Here is a 13,248-nt window from a genome sequence, read left to right as displayed (position 1 = left end):
CACAGGATCAGGAAGAGGGCAGAACCAGAGACCATCCAGGCTTAAGAGAGAGCTTTGGGTGTGCCTAAGAGCAAATGAAGCAGCAGCACGGTGCCCGAGACTCGGACACGCGACCGTGCCAGTGCCCGGAGCGCTGCCAGGCAGTGCCGGGATCCTGGGTGTGGTTCTGGTCCCCACAACCAAGGAATGGCAGCCCCAGCCTCAGACCCAGTCAGAAAGCCAACCAAGCGAGAGCAGAGGGAGGGCACCCTTCCAGTTTCTCTGGGGCATGGTCACAAAACAACCCCTGCTGCTTCTTCCTCTGCCTGTGTTTGGGGTGTGCTGGTGGCAGAGCCAGCCAGGTTGTGCTCTGCCTTCCAGAGCCTGTTGACAGCGGGCATGAAAAGCGCTGCATGCACAGTGGAGAGTCCTGGAAGGTGCTGGCAGGAGCGTCCTGCAGGGACAGGACTCTGGGCTCTGGCTGGGAACAGCCTGGTTTTGGTGCTGTGAGTGCAGGCAGGAGTTGAGGCAGGGGAAGAGGCAGCGGGCAGCTTGTGTTTGTAGAGAGACTGGGGCTGCACCTCTGAACCTCCACCTGGACACACACTTGGGGGAATACGAGCTAGAGCTGGAGTGCCTGTCCTGAAAGGACCTGAAGTCATTCAGCCTTGCCAGCTTTTTTTAACAGTGTGTTGGTGCTCCCCAGGAAAGCTACACATTTGGGGAAATGCCTTTGGAGGAAAGGGGCTTGCTTCTCAAGGAAAGTGCTTCCCAGGGAGCTCCCAGTGAGGCAGGTGCAAGTGACCCCCTTTGGCTCTCTGTGCTCCTTTCAGTCCTTGATGCCCATTGCACGTGGCAGAGGGGCAGGGCAAGGGAGAAGGCTGTGAAGAGCAGGTTTGGCATCCACCTGGACCTGCAGAGACCAACCCAAGCACCTGCAGCAGGGTGTGTTCCCCACCTCTGGACAGAGGTGTGAGCAGGAGCATCTCTGCCCAGCCATAAGCCCCAAAGCTCTCTTTGAGAGGTGTGAATTAAAAGGCCTTTACACACATACTTTTCTCATCTTACCTTTCTGCTGTGTTTCAGCTCTTGGCAATATGCATTTATTTGCCTCTTGCTTGCTGGAAGCTGCTGTGGCCCAGGGCCAGCACAGAGCTGGGCTGGGTGGGCCAGGCAGCGTGGAGAGTCTTGGCTGATCTTGCTGTGTCCCTGGCCTCAGAAAAGGCTTGGAAGGTTTGCATCCCAAGGCGTCCTGCTCATTGGCTCTCCCTGTGCATCTTGGAGAGAACAAGGTAGGCAATTCTGGCAGCTGGGCATCAGCAGGCCTTAAAATGGGGGCGTGTTGTGGAGCAAGGCCAGCTGAGATACCCTGAGAGGAGCCCAGTGCTCCTTGCTCCCCTCTGCTGACACGTGAGCGTTTGTCTGGTTTTGGGATGACCCTGGCTGTGTCAGGGGGTGCTACGTGGACACGAAACAGCTGGTCCTGTCCTGCTGTGTCCCAGAAGTGCCTCGCAGCAATCCTACATCCACATCAGGATGCTGGCCAAGAGATGTCCTGGAAGCTGAGGCAGCTGATTTTAAGCTTGTGCAGGTGCCTACAGGTCAAGGCCAACAGTGTTCCCTCAGGATACAGCAGTCCTGAGGGGTCTCCCTCACTCAGAGAAATCAGCAGACAAATGCATTACCTGCCAAAAATGCTTTTATTGACCTGGCGGGAGGGCAGAGTCTGCACCCCACTGAAATGCTTCATCACCATGGATAAATTTCAGTGGGTTGGTGTAGGAATTGTATCAAAAATACCATCCATCTTTACACTGCTGAGGTGATTCAATAGGCAGGGGGTTAGAAATACACTGTGTCACCTTCCTATACTTGAAGCTGATTTCCAGGTGCTGGCCAGGAGTGGTCTCGATGCCCTAAAGCAGCACAAAATCTTCCTCATGGCTTCCCTGCACAGGGCTGATTCTGTACTTGCCCTTAGCTCTTCTGGCAGACTATGTCTAAAGCTTTTTGTCAAGTCACTCTCCTGTCAATTAGGCCCCCAGGTTTTTCTTATTCTAACTGGTGCAAGTACTCAGGTCTGTCTGTGCTAAGCACTTGTTCACTAATGTGAATGGCTTGTGCTTACTTAGGTCAAACCAAGGCCTTGTTTCACTGCCAAAGGTACCTGAGGCTCCTTGTGGCACCAGTTGCTTTCCTGTGGAATGCTCTAGCTCCCCCGAGAGTAAAGAGGGAGCTGGAGAAAGAGCTGGCCAGGCTGCTCTGGATCCTTGACCAGCAGTCCTGGTTAAGTGGAGAAGTCCGAGCTGAGCAAAGGTGCCAATGGAACAGCCGTGCATGGGAAGGCTCGGTGGGAAGGGTGATCCAGGAACCACAGCCTGGCAGCCTGAGCTGCCACCAGGGAAGGCCTTGGAGCAGACCCTCCTGAGGGCCATCCCACGGCACGTGAAGGGAACCAGGGCGTCTGCTGGAGGGTGGGAAAGCTCTGCGGAGGGACAGGGACAGCTCGGGGTCCTGGCGAGGTGCTGAGGGCTTCTGTGTGGGAGGCTGGGGGGGTTGGTGTTGGGGGGGTGTTGGAGAAGGCATTGTCTGGAAGGTGAGAGGTCTAGGCTGGAATCTAAGCCAGGTTGAAGGCAGCATCTGTGGTTTGGCACAGCTTTAGTTACGGAGGGCAGAAAGAATATCTGTGACTTTTCCTGTTCATGGTCCTGATTCTCCTGCAGGGAACCAGAGGGCAGAGCTGTACTTTACTGGCCACTTAGATATCTGTACCAGGGGGAGGATTAGCCCTTTTGCCATCTACTTTTTTGGTTGGGCTGCTTTTGTAACACTGAGTAAACTTTCATTTCTTGAGAGTTTTTATTCCTTAAGAGAATTAGGATATTATCATCCCTTCATAGAAAACCATTTGCAAACCAAAGAATGGCCCTTTTTTTTTCCCTCTGTGTAGTGTTATGTTCTGTAAAATGACTCTCAGTGGATGACATTAAGACAAATGAGTCACTGCTTTGAGATGGGAAGCAGAATTCCAACTCTTCACCTTCTCAAGCCATCCCAATTGATTTGGGAAGTTTGCGACTTTTTGGAACTACTTGAATTGAGCAATGGGAAGTGAAGCTTTCCTGAACTGAGGATTCTTAAATGCCACATTCTTCTGTGCCTTTGCTGTTAAGGTGTTTTCCTGCAGAAGGAAATGACTTCAATGAGAAAATAATTTGAGCACGGAGTAAGAGCTTCTGACAGAGACCAAGTGTTGCCAGCAGTTGCTCCAGGTGCTCCTGCCAGCAGCCCCTGCAGGAAGGAGCACAGCCCCCAGTGCACGTGGGCTTTGGCTCCCTGTGGCACAGAAGCCCCCTGGGGCACAGGTCTCTGGGGCAGGAGACGGGCACCAGCGCTGCCAGGGCTGAGGGGTGGCAGGTCTGCTTGGGCAGGGACTCTGCCACAGCTGCTGATGACAGCGCTGCCCGGGCCCCAGGGCTCAGGGCAGCGTTCGTGCCCTGGCCCACATGTTCCTTGTCCGTGTCACACCCGCAGGTTTAGGATGGCCACCAGCCAGGACGTGTCCCAAGGAGGCCATGCCAGCTTCTGTGGAAGGCCCGTGCCCTTCCCAGGGGGGCTGTGTCAGCAGCCCTGGGGGCTCCTTCTGCTGCCCTGAGCCTGCAGAGAAGGGCAGCATTTGCTGATGGTTTGAGCCGTTCCTAAAGACCCTCTCAGGCTGTCTCAGACACCCGGGGCCAGAGATTCCTCCTAACCTGGGCCACTTTGGGTGGGCTGGGGGTGGCTCCAGGGCAGGGGCAGTGTGTGCAGGGGCCCTTTGTGACACGGCGTACCATGGTCACCACTCCATGGAACGGGTGTCCTAGAGCCCTTTGTGACACGTGGTGACATAGGAGCTGGTGGTGACAGGAACACTCCAGAGTGCTCGGAGCACACAACGGGACAGGACGAGACGGAGCAGTGCTGTGAGGAGCCCCACACAGCACACTCGTTCGTGTCTGACCCGGAGCCTTTCCGAGGTGTTATTCCTGCAGCTGACCTCGAGGCCAGACCACAGGACTTGCTGACCCGTGGCCTTCCCGAGGTTTCTCTCCTGCAGGTGCCCTCGAGGGCAGACCGTGGGCCTTGGTGCCCCGGAGGCATCTCCCATCCCTGCCGCCAGTGCCCTCGAGGCCAGACCACCATCCTTGACAGGACTCTCCTGCCCTTGTGGCAGGAGCCCTCCAGAGCAGAGTGCAGGACGTGCTGTCCTGTAGCCCTCCTGAGGCTTCGCTCTTGAAGGTGCCTTCCAGGCACGACTGCAGGGCTTGCTGACTCGGAGCTTTTCCGAGGCATCTCTCCTGCAAGCAGCCAAAAATCCAGTCAGTGACATGGAGCAGAGACCCAAGCTGGCCTGGGTGGAGGAAGAGGAAGAAGGCCCTGGAGCTGCCCCAGCACAGGAGATGGAAGAGGTGGTGCTGTTCAAGCCACTGCAGGAGAGTGAGTGCAAGAGCTGGGATACAGGGTTGGTGCCTGCAGCCAGCTTGGTGTCATAGCATCCCATCCCATCCCAGTGCATCCCATTGCAACTCATCCCATCCCGTGGCATGGCATCCCATAGCATCCCATGGCATCCCATGACATCCCATCCCATCCCATCCCATCCCATCCCATCCCATCCCATCCCATCCCATCCCATCCCATCCCACCCCATCTCCTGGGCCATGCCTATGGACAGGACGGAAGAGGGGCCAGGCAGACACCCCGCAGCGGCCGTGCTCCATCCCCTGGGGCATCCCGGGGCTGTCCCTGCCTGGGCAGTGCAGGGCTGGGCTGTGTTCTCCGGCCTCTCCCGCAGCCCCTCAGCTCTGGCTGCGCTCGCTCTTTGCCAGATGCAGCCGTGGAGCGCACACAAGAGCAGCAATCCAGCCGTGGCCTCTTCCACAGAACAGCGCAGGTACCTGCAGCCATCCCCACCTGGGCTGGGCCTGCTGTCACCATGCCTGGAGCATTCTGTGGAACATCCCTGGTTTCTTGCCCTTCTCCTACAGCTGGTTTGCAAATTAATCAAGAGAATTCGGGAGGAAGAGACCAGCACCGTGGGCACTGGGCTCAGAGCATACTCGCACATCTTTAAAACCAAGACCAGTGCTGCCCTGCTGGATATGCTGGTAGAGGAGGGCTTTTGCAATCCAAAGCAAGTAAGCAGCCCGTGGCCAGGGTTGATCCTCCCAGGAATTGCTTGGCCTCCCAAGCAATACCCACTTGTCACTGGAAGCCTTTGAGGCCATGGCAGTGTGGTGGGAAGGGAAGCACTTTTCTGGGGAAGCTGGGGACATTCCTCCCTCTGGCAGCTGTCCAAGTCTCCCCATGCCTTCTCCAGGTGCCCGCCATGGTCAGGTACATCCACCAGTGGCTCACGGCCAATCAGTTTGCTGAGCACAGGCTGAACAGGACCCTGCTGGATCTCACCGAAGCACAGCCCGCTGACGTACTGGTGACGCTCCTGCGTGTGGCCCCATCCTGTGACAGGTATGGGCCCACCTGCCCAGAGCACTCAGGGCTCCCCAGCCCATCAGCCTGTACAGCCTGTCCCAGCTGTCTGAGCAACAGAGAGCTCCAGGGCCCTCTGGCTGCTCCCTTTGCCAGCCCTGGCACGTCAGTCCCCGAGCCTGCTGCCATGCTCCCTCACGGCCCCTCAGGGGCCTGTCCGCACAGGGCTGGGCTGCTGGGAGCTGCTGGCCAGTGGCAGTGGGCAGGGGCAGAGCTGGCAGCCAGCTCAGGTCCCCGCTGCTGCCCAGGCCACAGTGCTGTGTCCCAGACCCCCCTGAGACAGAGCTCTAACCCCACAGAGCTGCTCTGACCATGTGGAAGAGCATCATGTGCTCGCCCAGGACTGCGGAGCCTGCGCTGCTGATACTCCTGGATGTGCTGGGGAGCTGGCCCGAGCACAGCATGTGCACCTCCGATGGGGACAAAACGGGTGTCTTGGTCCTGGCTGTGAGTTTCTGCAACTGGCCTTTGCTGGCCCCAAAGCCGCCTCTCCAGCAGCTCTCCATCCTCCTTCCCCCACTGCATCTCCCTGCCTCAGGCACTGGGCTGAAACCTGGCCTCGGGGCAGCTTCAGGGGCACCAGGCCCCTGCTCCCCCTGCACCTCTTTGGGCCTCTCCCTCCCCTGCTCAGGCCTTGCCACACAGACACCTCGGCACTGAGCGCTGTCTCGGGGGGCTTTGTCCTTTGCAGGCCACTGTGGTGATGTGGAAGATCCTCCAGGTGCCCTGTGTCCCACACATGGTGACGGTGTATTTCCCCCGCCTCTTTGTGCATCTGCTTTTCCAAGTGTTCTTCACCACTCTGGATATGCCACAGGAGGTCCATACCTTCTGGAAGGGATGCCAAGAGCAATATGACCTTGCCACCAGCCCCAACAGGTGCTCCATCCCATTCCTCCTGTCCCTGCCACGTCCCTGGGCAGGAGCCAGTGCTCCCAGCGTGACCGGGGCTTTGCTCTGCACGCAGGTTTGCAGTGCGGACCCTGAAGTCCCTGCTCTGCCGAATGCAGCACGAGGATGTGGTGGTGGCGATGGAAGCACCAGCGTGTGGCTGGGACACGCTGCTGTGTGCTGACACCCACCACTATGCCGTGGCTCTGCTGGCCAGGTGAGACCCCTTCTCCCCACTGCCTCTGACATTTGTGCTCTGTGCCCAGGGTGCCCCACACAGTCCCCATGGTCGCGGGCCAGAGGGCCTTGTCACCGAGGGACAGCCAAGCAGACTGGAAAAGGCTGGGAGAGGAGGGTGCCCACAAGGAGCCACCTCCCCAATAGCCCAGGGTCCCTTGCAGGATGCTGGGGAAAGACCAGACCTCTGTGAGTCGGTCCTGGCAGAGCTTTGTCCCCATGGCCCACAGTCTTGGTGACTTTTTCTCCTGCCAGGGAGATGTCCTGTGTCTCCATCTCCTTGTGCTCCCGCATCGCTCGCTACCTGCTCCGGCTGCTCAGCACACAGGAGCCACGCTGGGAGCTGCCCGCCCTGGCCTTCCTTGCGGAGGTGAGCCTGATGGCCAGCGCTGCCTCCCAGCTCTCTGCCCTCTCGTAGCCGCAGCTGCCTGGGACGGTGCCCGTGCCTGTGCTGCTGCCTGGGCCCAGCCCTGTGCGGTTCTGGCTCCTGCTGGCCGGCTCCCCTGTCACTGCCCTGTGCCTTTCAGGTCCTCGAGTTCCTGGACTTGAGTGAACGCGGTGCTAAGAGAGTCCTGCAGATCTTGTCAAGGCACCTGCGGAGCGAGTGCAGGGAAAGGCGTCGCCTGGCACTCAGGGCCCTTCTCGAGTTCACTGACGAGCCCTCCATGGTGAGAAGGGGGCAGGGGCTAAGCTGGGCAATGCAGTCCTTTGGGCTTGGCTGCGCTTTGAGTGCTGGGGCAGCTGCTCCCAGCTCTCCTGCCTCCCGCTTCAGCTGCCCAAGTGCTTCAGGATAGGCCTTTGGCCTCTGGGCCCTGCCACAGCAGGATGGCATTTCACCAACTTGTGTTCCGAACAGACCAAAAAAATGTGGAGCCTGACTGAAAGCCTTGTGGAGCTCCTGCAGGACACAGATGGAGAAATAGTTTGCATGACGGTCATGCTACTCAGCTTTATAATCTTGGACAATGACACGCTGATAGCCGGCCCCATCACACTGCAGCTGGTTGAGGCGCTCCTGCCACTCTTTGACCACGTAAGGCTCGCTGCCCTCAGCCACGGCCACTGGGTGCTGCCCGGACACTTTGTGCTCTGTGGATTTGCAGGCCTGTGCCAAGCTGAGCCCCTTGCAGCCAATGCTGAGGTCTTTTTCTCTTCCTTTCATCCAGGACAATAACCAGGTGCAGCTGCTCTCCATACTGCTCTTCAGAACGTTGGTGACGCTTCCACGGAAAAAGGAAAAAAAGGCCCTGAAGACACCCCTGCGGCAGAGCCTGCTGTCACTCTTCTTCCACTGCCATGATGAGAATCGGCTTGTGGCACAGGTGAGGATTCATGGGCTGCTGCTGTTCCCTGGCAGGGGGCTCGGCTGCCTCCTGCCCTGGCGCCTGCCGGGCTGCAGCCTCCTCCAGGCCTTGGCACAGGGACGCGGGTCCTGCACCCTGGGCTGTGGGGTCATCTCCGCGTCTCTGCTGCTCTCCAGGTTTCTCAGGAAACGCTTCTTTGTGTGGCCGAGCTCCTGAAGAGGAGGGATCTTGAAAAACAGCTGAAGAACAAGAAGCTGTGGAAGTTCACCGAGTGCCTGGTAAGGACGGCCTGGAAGCCCCAGCCTCAGCCTGGAGAAGCCCCCTGAGCGCCGTGCTCAGTGTGCGGCACCGGCAGCTGTGCCCCTGCCCGCTGCTGCACCCCGAGGATGTGCGGGCTCTTCTCCAGGCTCCTGTGGGCCCGAGCTGGGGGCCGATGGAGCCGTGGAGCGGCGGGGCTGCGGGCCGGGGCGGCCCCGCGGCTCCCCGGGCAGCAGCCGGCCCTCTGCCCCCTCCAGAGCCCGGCGCCAGCGGCTGCTGGCCGCGCCTCAGGGCTGTGCGGGCAGGGGAGGCCAGGGCTGGGCGCAGGGAGCGCCCGCCACAGGGGCTGAGCCCGCGCCGAGCCTTCCCTGCTGCCGCTCTCTGCAGCTGGCAGAGGACACGAGCCGAGCGGCCGAGCACCTGCGCCGGGCCCTGCCGTACCTGCGGAACCCACAGGAGTCCCTGCGAGCGGCGGCCATCAGGTTCACGGGTGAGCCACGAGCCCGGACTCCCTCACCGGCCCGCCGCAGCTCGGCCCCAGCCCCGCCCGCTGCCCCGGCAGCGCCGTCCGGGCCCGGCGCCCCGGAGCCCCGCCTGGGCTCGGCGCTGCTGCCAGCCTCTGGCAGCCGTGCCCTCGGGCGGCAGCGTGCGGCGTGGCCCGGGCTGAGCCCTGCCGGGCCAGCAGGGCGTGTGGCCACAGCGCCAACAGCGCCGCTGGCAGGGAGCTGTGCCGCTGGCGCCGTGACAGGTTCTGTGTTCCCAGGCATGGCCGGGCGGCACCTGAGGGGGAAGAGGGAAGAGCTCCAGCTCATCTGCAGCGGTGAGTGAGGGCAGCGGGCTGGCAGCGGGGGCTGGCGGGGGCAGCTGCGAGCCCTGCCCTGGCTGCGGAGGGCTCTGCTCCCTGTGCGGACCAGGGCCGGCGTGGGCAGAGCACACAGAGATTTCAGGGCCACCTGGGGCATTCGTGGCCAGCAGCTTCGGGCTGAGCCCCTTGGTCCCTGCTCCCTCCTGGCCATGGCTAGAGCGGGCTGGGATGGCCCTGGCAGGGGGCTCTCCTTGGGTCCCCTCAGCTCTGGGATCTGACCATGGCTCTGTTCCTCTCTCTTTCAGCCCTTGAACACCTGACAGAGGACATCAGCAGTGCCGTGTCAGACGCGGCACGTCAAACATTGGATGTCCTCCGGGCACTGCAGAGTGAGGGATACTCTGTCTTCCAGAGGCTGCAGGATCAGCTCCGCAGGGCATGGAGGACACGGCCTCGTCTGTCGGGGCTGGGCTGCCTGCGCTGCTGGAGCTCTGCAGAGAGCTGATCACAGAGGCTCTGTCTGCTGGGGCCACCCAAGCCAGCGGGAGTTTTCTGTTTCTTTAAGATTGTTCTTTTCTTCTTGTTGTTTTTTTCTGTAGCATATGAATATAGGATCTGTTGTAATAGACAGACTCCCAGGATCTTTCTTTTGCTGCCCAGGGTCTGCAGGGCATGGGGGAAGAGGGGGAAAAGGGTGCTTGGGCTCAGCAAGCTGCCCAGGCGTGCAGTGTTGCAGGGAAAGTGGCCAGAAGCCCCTTGGCCTTTGGTGGTTCTGCTGAAGCCTCTGTGCTGCCAACAGAGTGGATGGGCAGGGGCCGGAGGTGCTGGACCCCTGTGAGACCGGTGCCTGGAGATGGCCACAAGCCCTGTCCCAGGCAGGAACCGCCATCCGTGTCCTCCTGCCCGTGTGTTGCTGGCTGGATTGCTGAGGGCTCCCAGGTGCCTCTTGATGGGGCTCCTCTGGAGCTCCTGTGGTGCTGCAGTGCTGCTGCTGAGCAGCTTGGCCGGGCTGGGGGAGACCCTGAGGGGACTGGGCCACCAAGGGATGAGGGGCTGCAGAAGCCCTGACAGGACAAGGCAGTGGGAAGGCACGAGGGGATGTGTGAGGGACTGGGTGGCTGTAACATTGGCTCGGGGGTGTGGGTTGGAGACAAAGAGACCACTCACCCCAATGTCCATGTGGCAAACAGCGTTTATTCTCCAGCCCTTCCTTAGAAAGGGCCTTTGAAAAACCCAGTCTGGAAAATGTCATTGGTCTGATCTCTACGCCCCTTCAGGTTCTGGCCAGTGAAATGCTGCAGCCTTGGGAGAGATGTGAGTGGGCGAGGCCCTGTCAGTCACACCAGGGGCTGGTACAGTCACACAGTACAAGCCAGCCTGTGCTGTGACACACGGCAGCAGAGTGCAAGGCACAGCTCCGGGTGCTCCCCGTGAACCTCAGCTCTGGGAGCACTGTCTGCCCCAAGCTCCAGGGGCTGCAGTGGGAGCCCGGCTGGGCTCTGCCCTGGGGCCATCCTGCAGGGACAGCTGAAACAGGGAGCATTCAGCTGCCACAAACAGCCAAGCCAGGGCTGCAGGGCAGCTGCTCCAGCCCGGACTGCACTGCTGTGTGCTGTGCTCTGGGGCTGGGGCTCCCCGCACAGGGGACTGGACTGGTGTGCCAGAGGAGACAGAGAAGCTTCAGCTTCAGCCTCACTGAGGTGGGTGTGTGGGCTGGGAAGAGTGGGGAGGCTCAAGGAGATTCAAAGAGCTCATCCTGCTGCAAGGACAAGGAAAAGGGAGTGGGAACTCAGTAGTGAGGAGAGCTGAGGGCTGGAGAGTGGCTCTGAATGACACTAAAATCCCACAGGACCTCTGAGACATTGCTGCTCCTCAGCCAGTGACAGGATGAGTCCCTAAGCCTGGGGCTCAGCCTTCCTCGTGGTGAGGGGCACCAAGAAAGGCAACAGTGTGATGGAGACTGCCATGGGCTGGGAACTCACTGGGGGAAAAGAGGGAGCAGTTGGGAAGTAAAAGGCAGGTGGGGGAGAGAACTGTTCAGAGAAGGGCTGAGCTACAACTTGAGCAAGCTGAAAAATGTCATTTGGGGTCATCCCAGATTGATTTCATTTCTGAAGGTATGAACAAGTTTATTTTTTGGGGGGTTGTTGTTTAGGCTGCCCCTTGTGCGAAGACACGAGGCTTGACTCCATTTTCATCAGAAGGCTGATTTATTATGTTATATATTATATTAAAATACTACATTAAAACTATACTAAAAGAACAGAGAGAAGAAGATCAGAAGGCTACAAAGACAAGAATAGAATTGGAATGAATAACAAAAATCCTGTGACTGCTCACAGCCTTGGCACAGGTGGCTGTGATTGGTCACTGATTGAAAACAATCCACATGGACCAATGAAAGATGCACCTGTGGCCTTCCACAGCAGCAGATAGTTATTGTTTACATTTCTTTCCTGAGGCTCTCAGCTCCTCAGGACAGGAAAAATCCCAGCAGAGGAATTTTCACTAAAATATCATGGCTACAGGGGGTGTCATGTTTTCCCTTGGAGATGTATACTCTGCAAACTTGAGCTGTGTTGCCAAAATGCTCAAGCAAGTCTGTGCTGCAGGTCACACCATTTCTTCTTTGGATGATCCTGGCCCGGTGCTGAGCTCCAGCAGAGTCCTGGCAGAGCCCAGAGCAGCCTCAGCACCCGCAGAGCCCGGCTGCAAGGAGAGAAACCAGAAACTGCCCGTCAGCTGAGGGCTCCTGTCCCCTTGTTCCAATGCCTGCAGTGCCCAGGCCATGCTGGCTGTGCCCAGAGCTGTGCCCAGAGCTGTGCCCAGAGCTGTGCCCAGAGCTGCCCATCAGTGCTGCCTCGGGGAGCAGAGCAGGAGGGCAGGACACGTGCCCAGCCTGCAGCCAGCCACGGCACATCCAGCCCTCAGCAGCTGCCCAGAGCAGGATGCTCCTGTGCTTGCTGCCGTCTCCCAAAAGCTCTGATCCCACCCTGCCAAGCAGACAGGGACCCACCTCACGCCATCCATGGCTGGAAGAAAAGCTGGTCCCAAACTATGTCCTCAGCCTTCTCCAAGGGCATGGCCCATCCACACCACAGCTGCTCCCAAGCACTTCCTGATCCAGACTGGACCCCACCTAGAATGCTTCATCTAGAAAAACAAACAACAAATTATTGAAAAGAGATTAGAGACTAAAAGGGGAAACAAGAAAAAAAGGTAAAAAATTGTATCTCTGTCAGGTCCTTGAGGAAGCCCCGAACCCACCAGCCAAGGGAAAAACCCAGCCATGGATGAGGGAAGCCCACACTTTCTCTCTTCCCCCCTGCACTGCCCCCCAAAATAACAGTGATCCCAAAGCTAACAAGGGCAGTGGAGCAGCCCAAGCCCTTCCTTGCCTGCACAGCAAAGCAGCCCCAGCACAGGTTCTGGAGTCCCACCTCTGCTCCCACCATGGGGGTTTGTTTGTGTCGGGCTGGCTGTCCCAGCTCCAACCCCAGCCCAGGCCACGGTGGGTGCTGGGGGCTGTTGGCAGGGCCAGGAGCCCACTCCCATTTCGTACCCAGCCCATCCCCCAGCCCTGCCAAAAGCAGCTGGGCAGCCGACTGAAGGATCAGCTGCATCCACCCCAGCCGAGGGGGAACCTTTGGTTCCCAGCCAGGCTGGGCAATGCCCAAATCTGGGAGCATTTCCCTGGGTGTGGACTCAGCTGCAAGTTCGCTGTGGAGCCTGGCTTTGAAGAAGGTGCCACAATTGAAGTCCATCATCTTCAGCTGGCCAGTGGCCAGGTGGAGGAAGAGGTTGTCATCCTTGATGTCGTCCTCGCTGTCTCCAGCAGCAGCAGCATTCCCACCTGGTACAGCTTCTCCAGGGGCTCCTTCTCCTTCCCTGGGGTGAGACCAGGCTCTCAGGGCTGTGCCCAGGGCCCCAGCTGTCAGGGAAGCAGGACAAGCAAAACCTGCTTGGATGGCAGCCACCAGTGCTGGGCAGAGCAGCTCAGCTCCAGCACAAGGGCTGCGTGTTCCCATGCCATGACCCTGGTGGAGTGACACAGGCAGGACAAAAAAGTCTGGGTTCCTTTGCTTCTCACTGCCAAGGCATGTGTGGAGCTCTAACTTACCAGGGCCCTGGATCAAAGTGGGCCTGTGGCTCTCTCCCTTCTTCCAGGGCAGATGAATATCCTGCATCCAAGGATCACAGAACAGCTCTTCTAATGAGGGCCTTTCCACGTCCAGGATGGATAAA

At 59.1% G+C, this 13,248-nt stretch overlaps 2 protein-coding genes across 2 annotated transcripts; both read left to right on the top strand.

Annotated features, from left to right (window-relative positions):
* The first annotated feature begins 3,915 nt into the window (after positions 1 to 3,915).
* On the top strand, positions 3,916 to 6,212 carry LOC135287319 (uncharacterized). The gene is made up of 6 exons (XM_064400661.1): positions 3,916 to 4,455; positions 4,848 to 4,912; positions 5,007 to 5,156; positions 5,339 to 5,487; positions 5,808 to 5,990; positions 6,140 to 6,212. Exons 1-6 carry the CDS (start codon positions 4,347 to 4,349, stop codon positions 6,210 to 6,212), a joined length of 729 nt encoding a protein of 242 aa, XP_064256731.1. The 5' UTR covers positions 3,916 to 4,346.
* Positions 6,213 to 7,500: 1,288 nt separating this feature from the next.
* On the top strand, positions 7,501 to 9,508 carry LOC135287318 (uncharacterized). Its single transcript, XM_064400660.1, has 6 exons — positions 7,501 to 7,669; positions 7,803 to 7,958; positions 8,117 to 8,218; positions 8,586 to 8,844; positions 8,962 to 9,018; positions 9,309 to 9,508. Exons 1-6 carry the CDS (start codon positions 7,502 to 7,504, stop codon positions 9,506 to 9,508), a joined length of 942 nt encoding a protein of 313 aa, XP_064256730.1. The 5' UTR covers position 7,501.
* The last annotated feature ends 3,740 nt before the right edge of the window (positions 9,509 to 13,248 follow it).

Source organism: Passer domesticus, chromosome 29 (genome assembly GCF_036417665.1).
Source record: "Passer domesticus isolate bPasDom1 chromosome 29, bPasDom1.hap1, whole genome shotgun sequence".
In the NCBI taxonomy this organism is placed as follows: domain Eukaryota; kingdom Metazoa; phylum Chordata; class Aves; order Passeriformes; family Passeridae; genus Passer; species Passer domesticus.
Note: the sequence above shows the minus strand (reverse complement) of the source record. Positions and strands in the feature narration are given on the sequence as shown.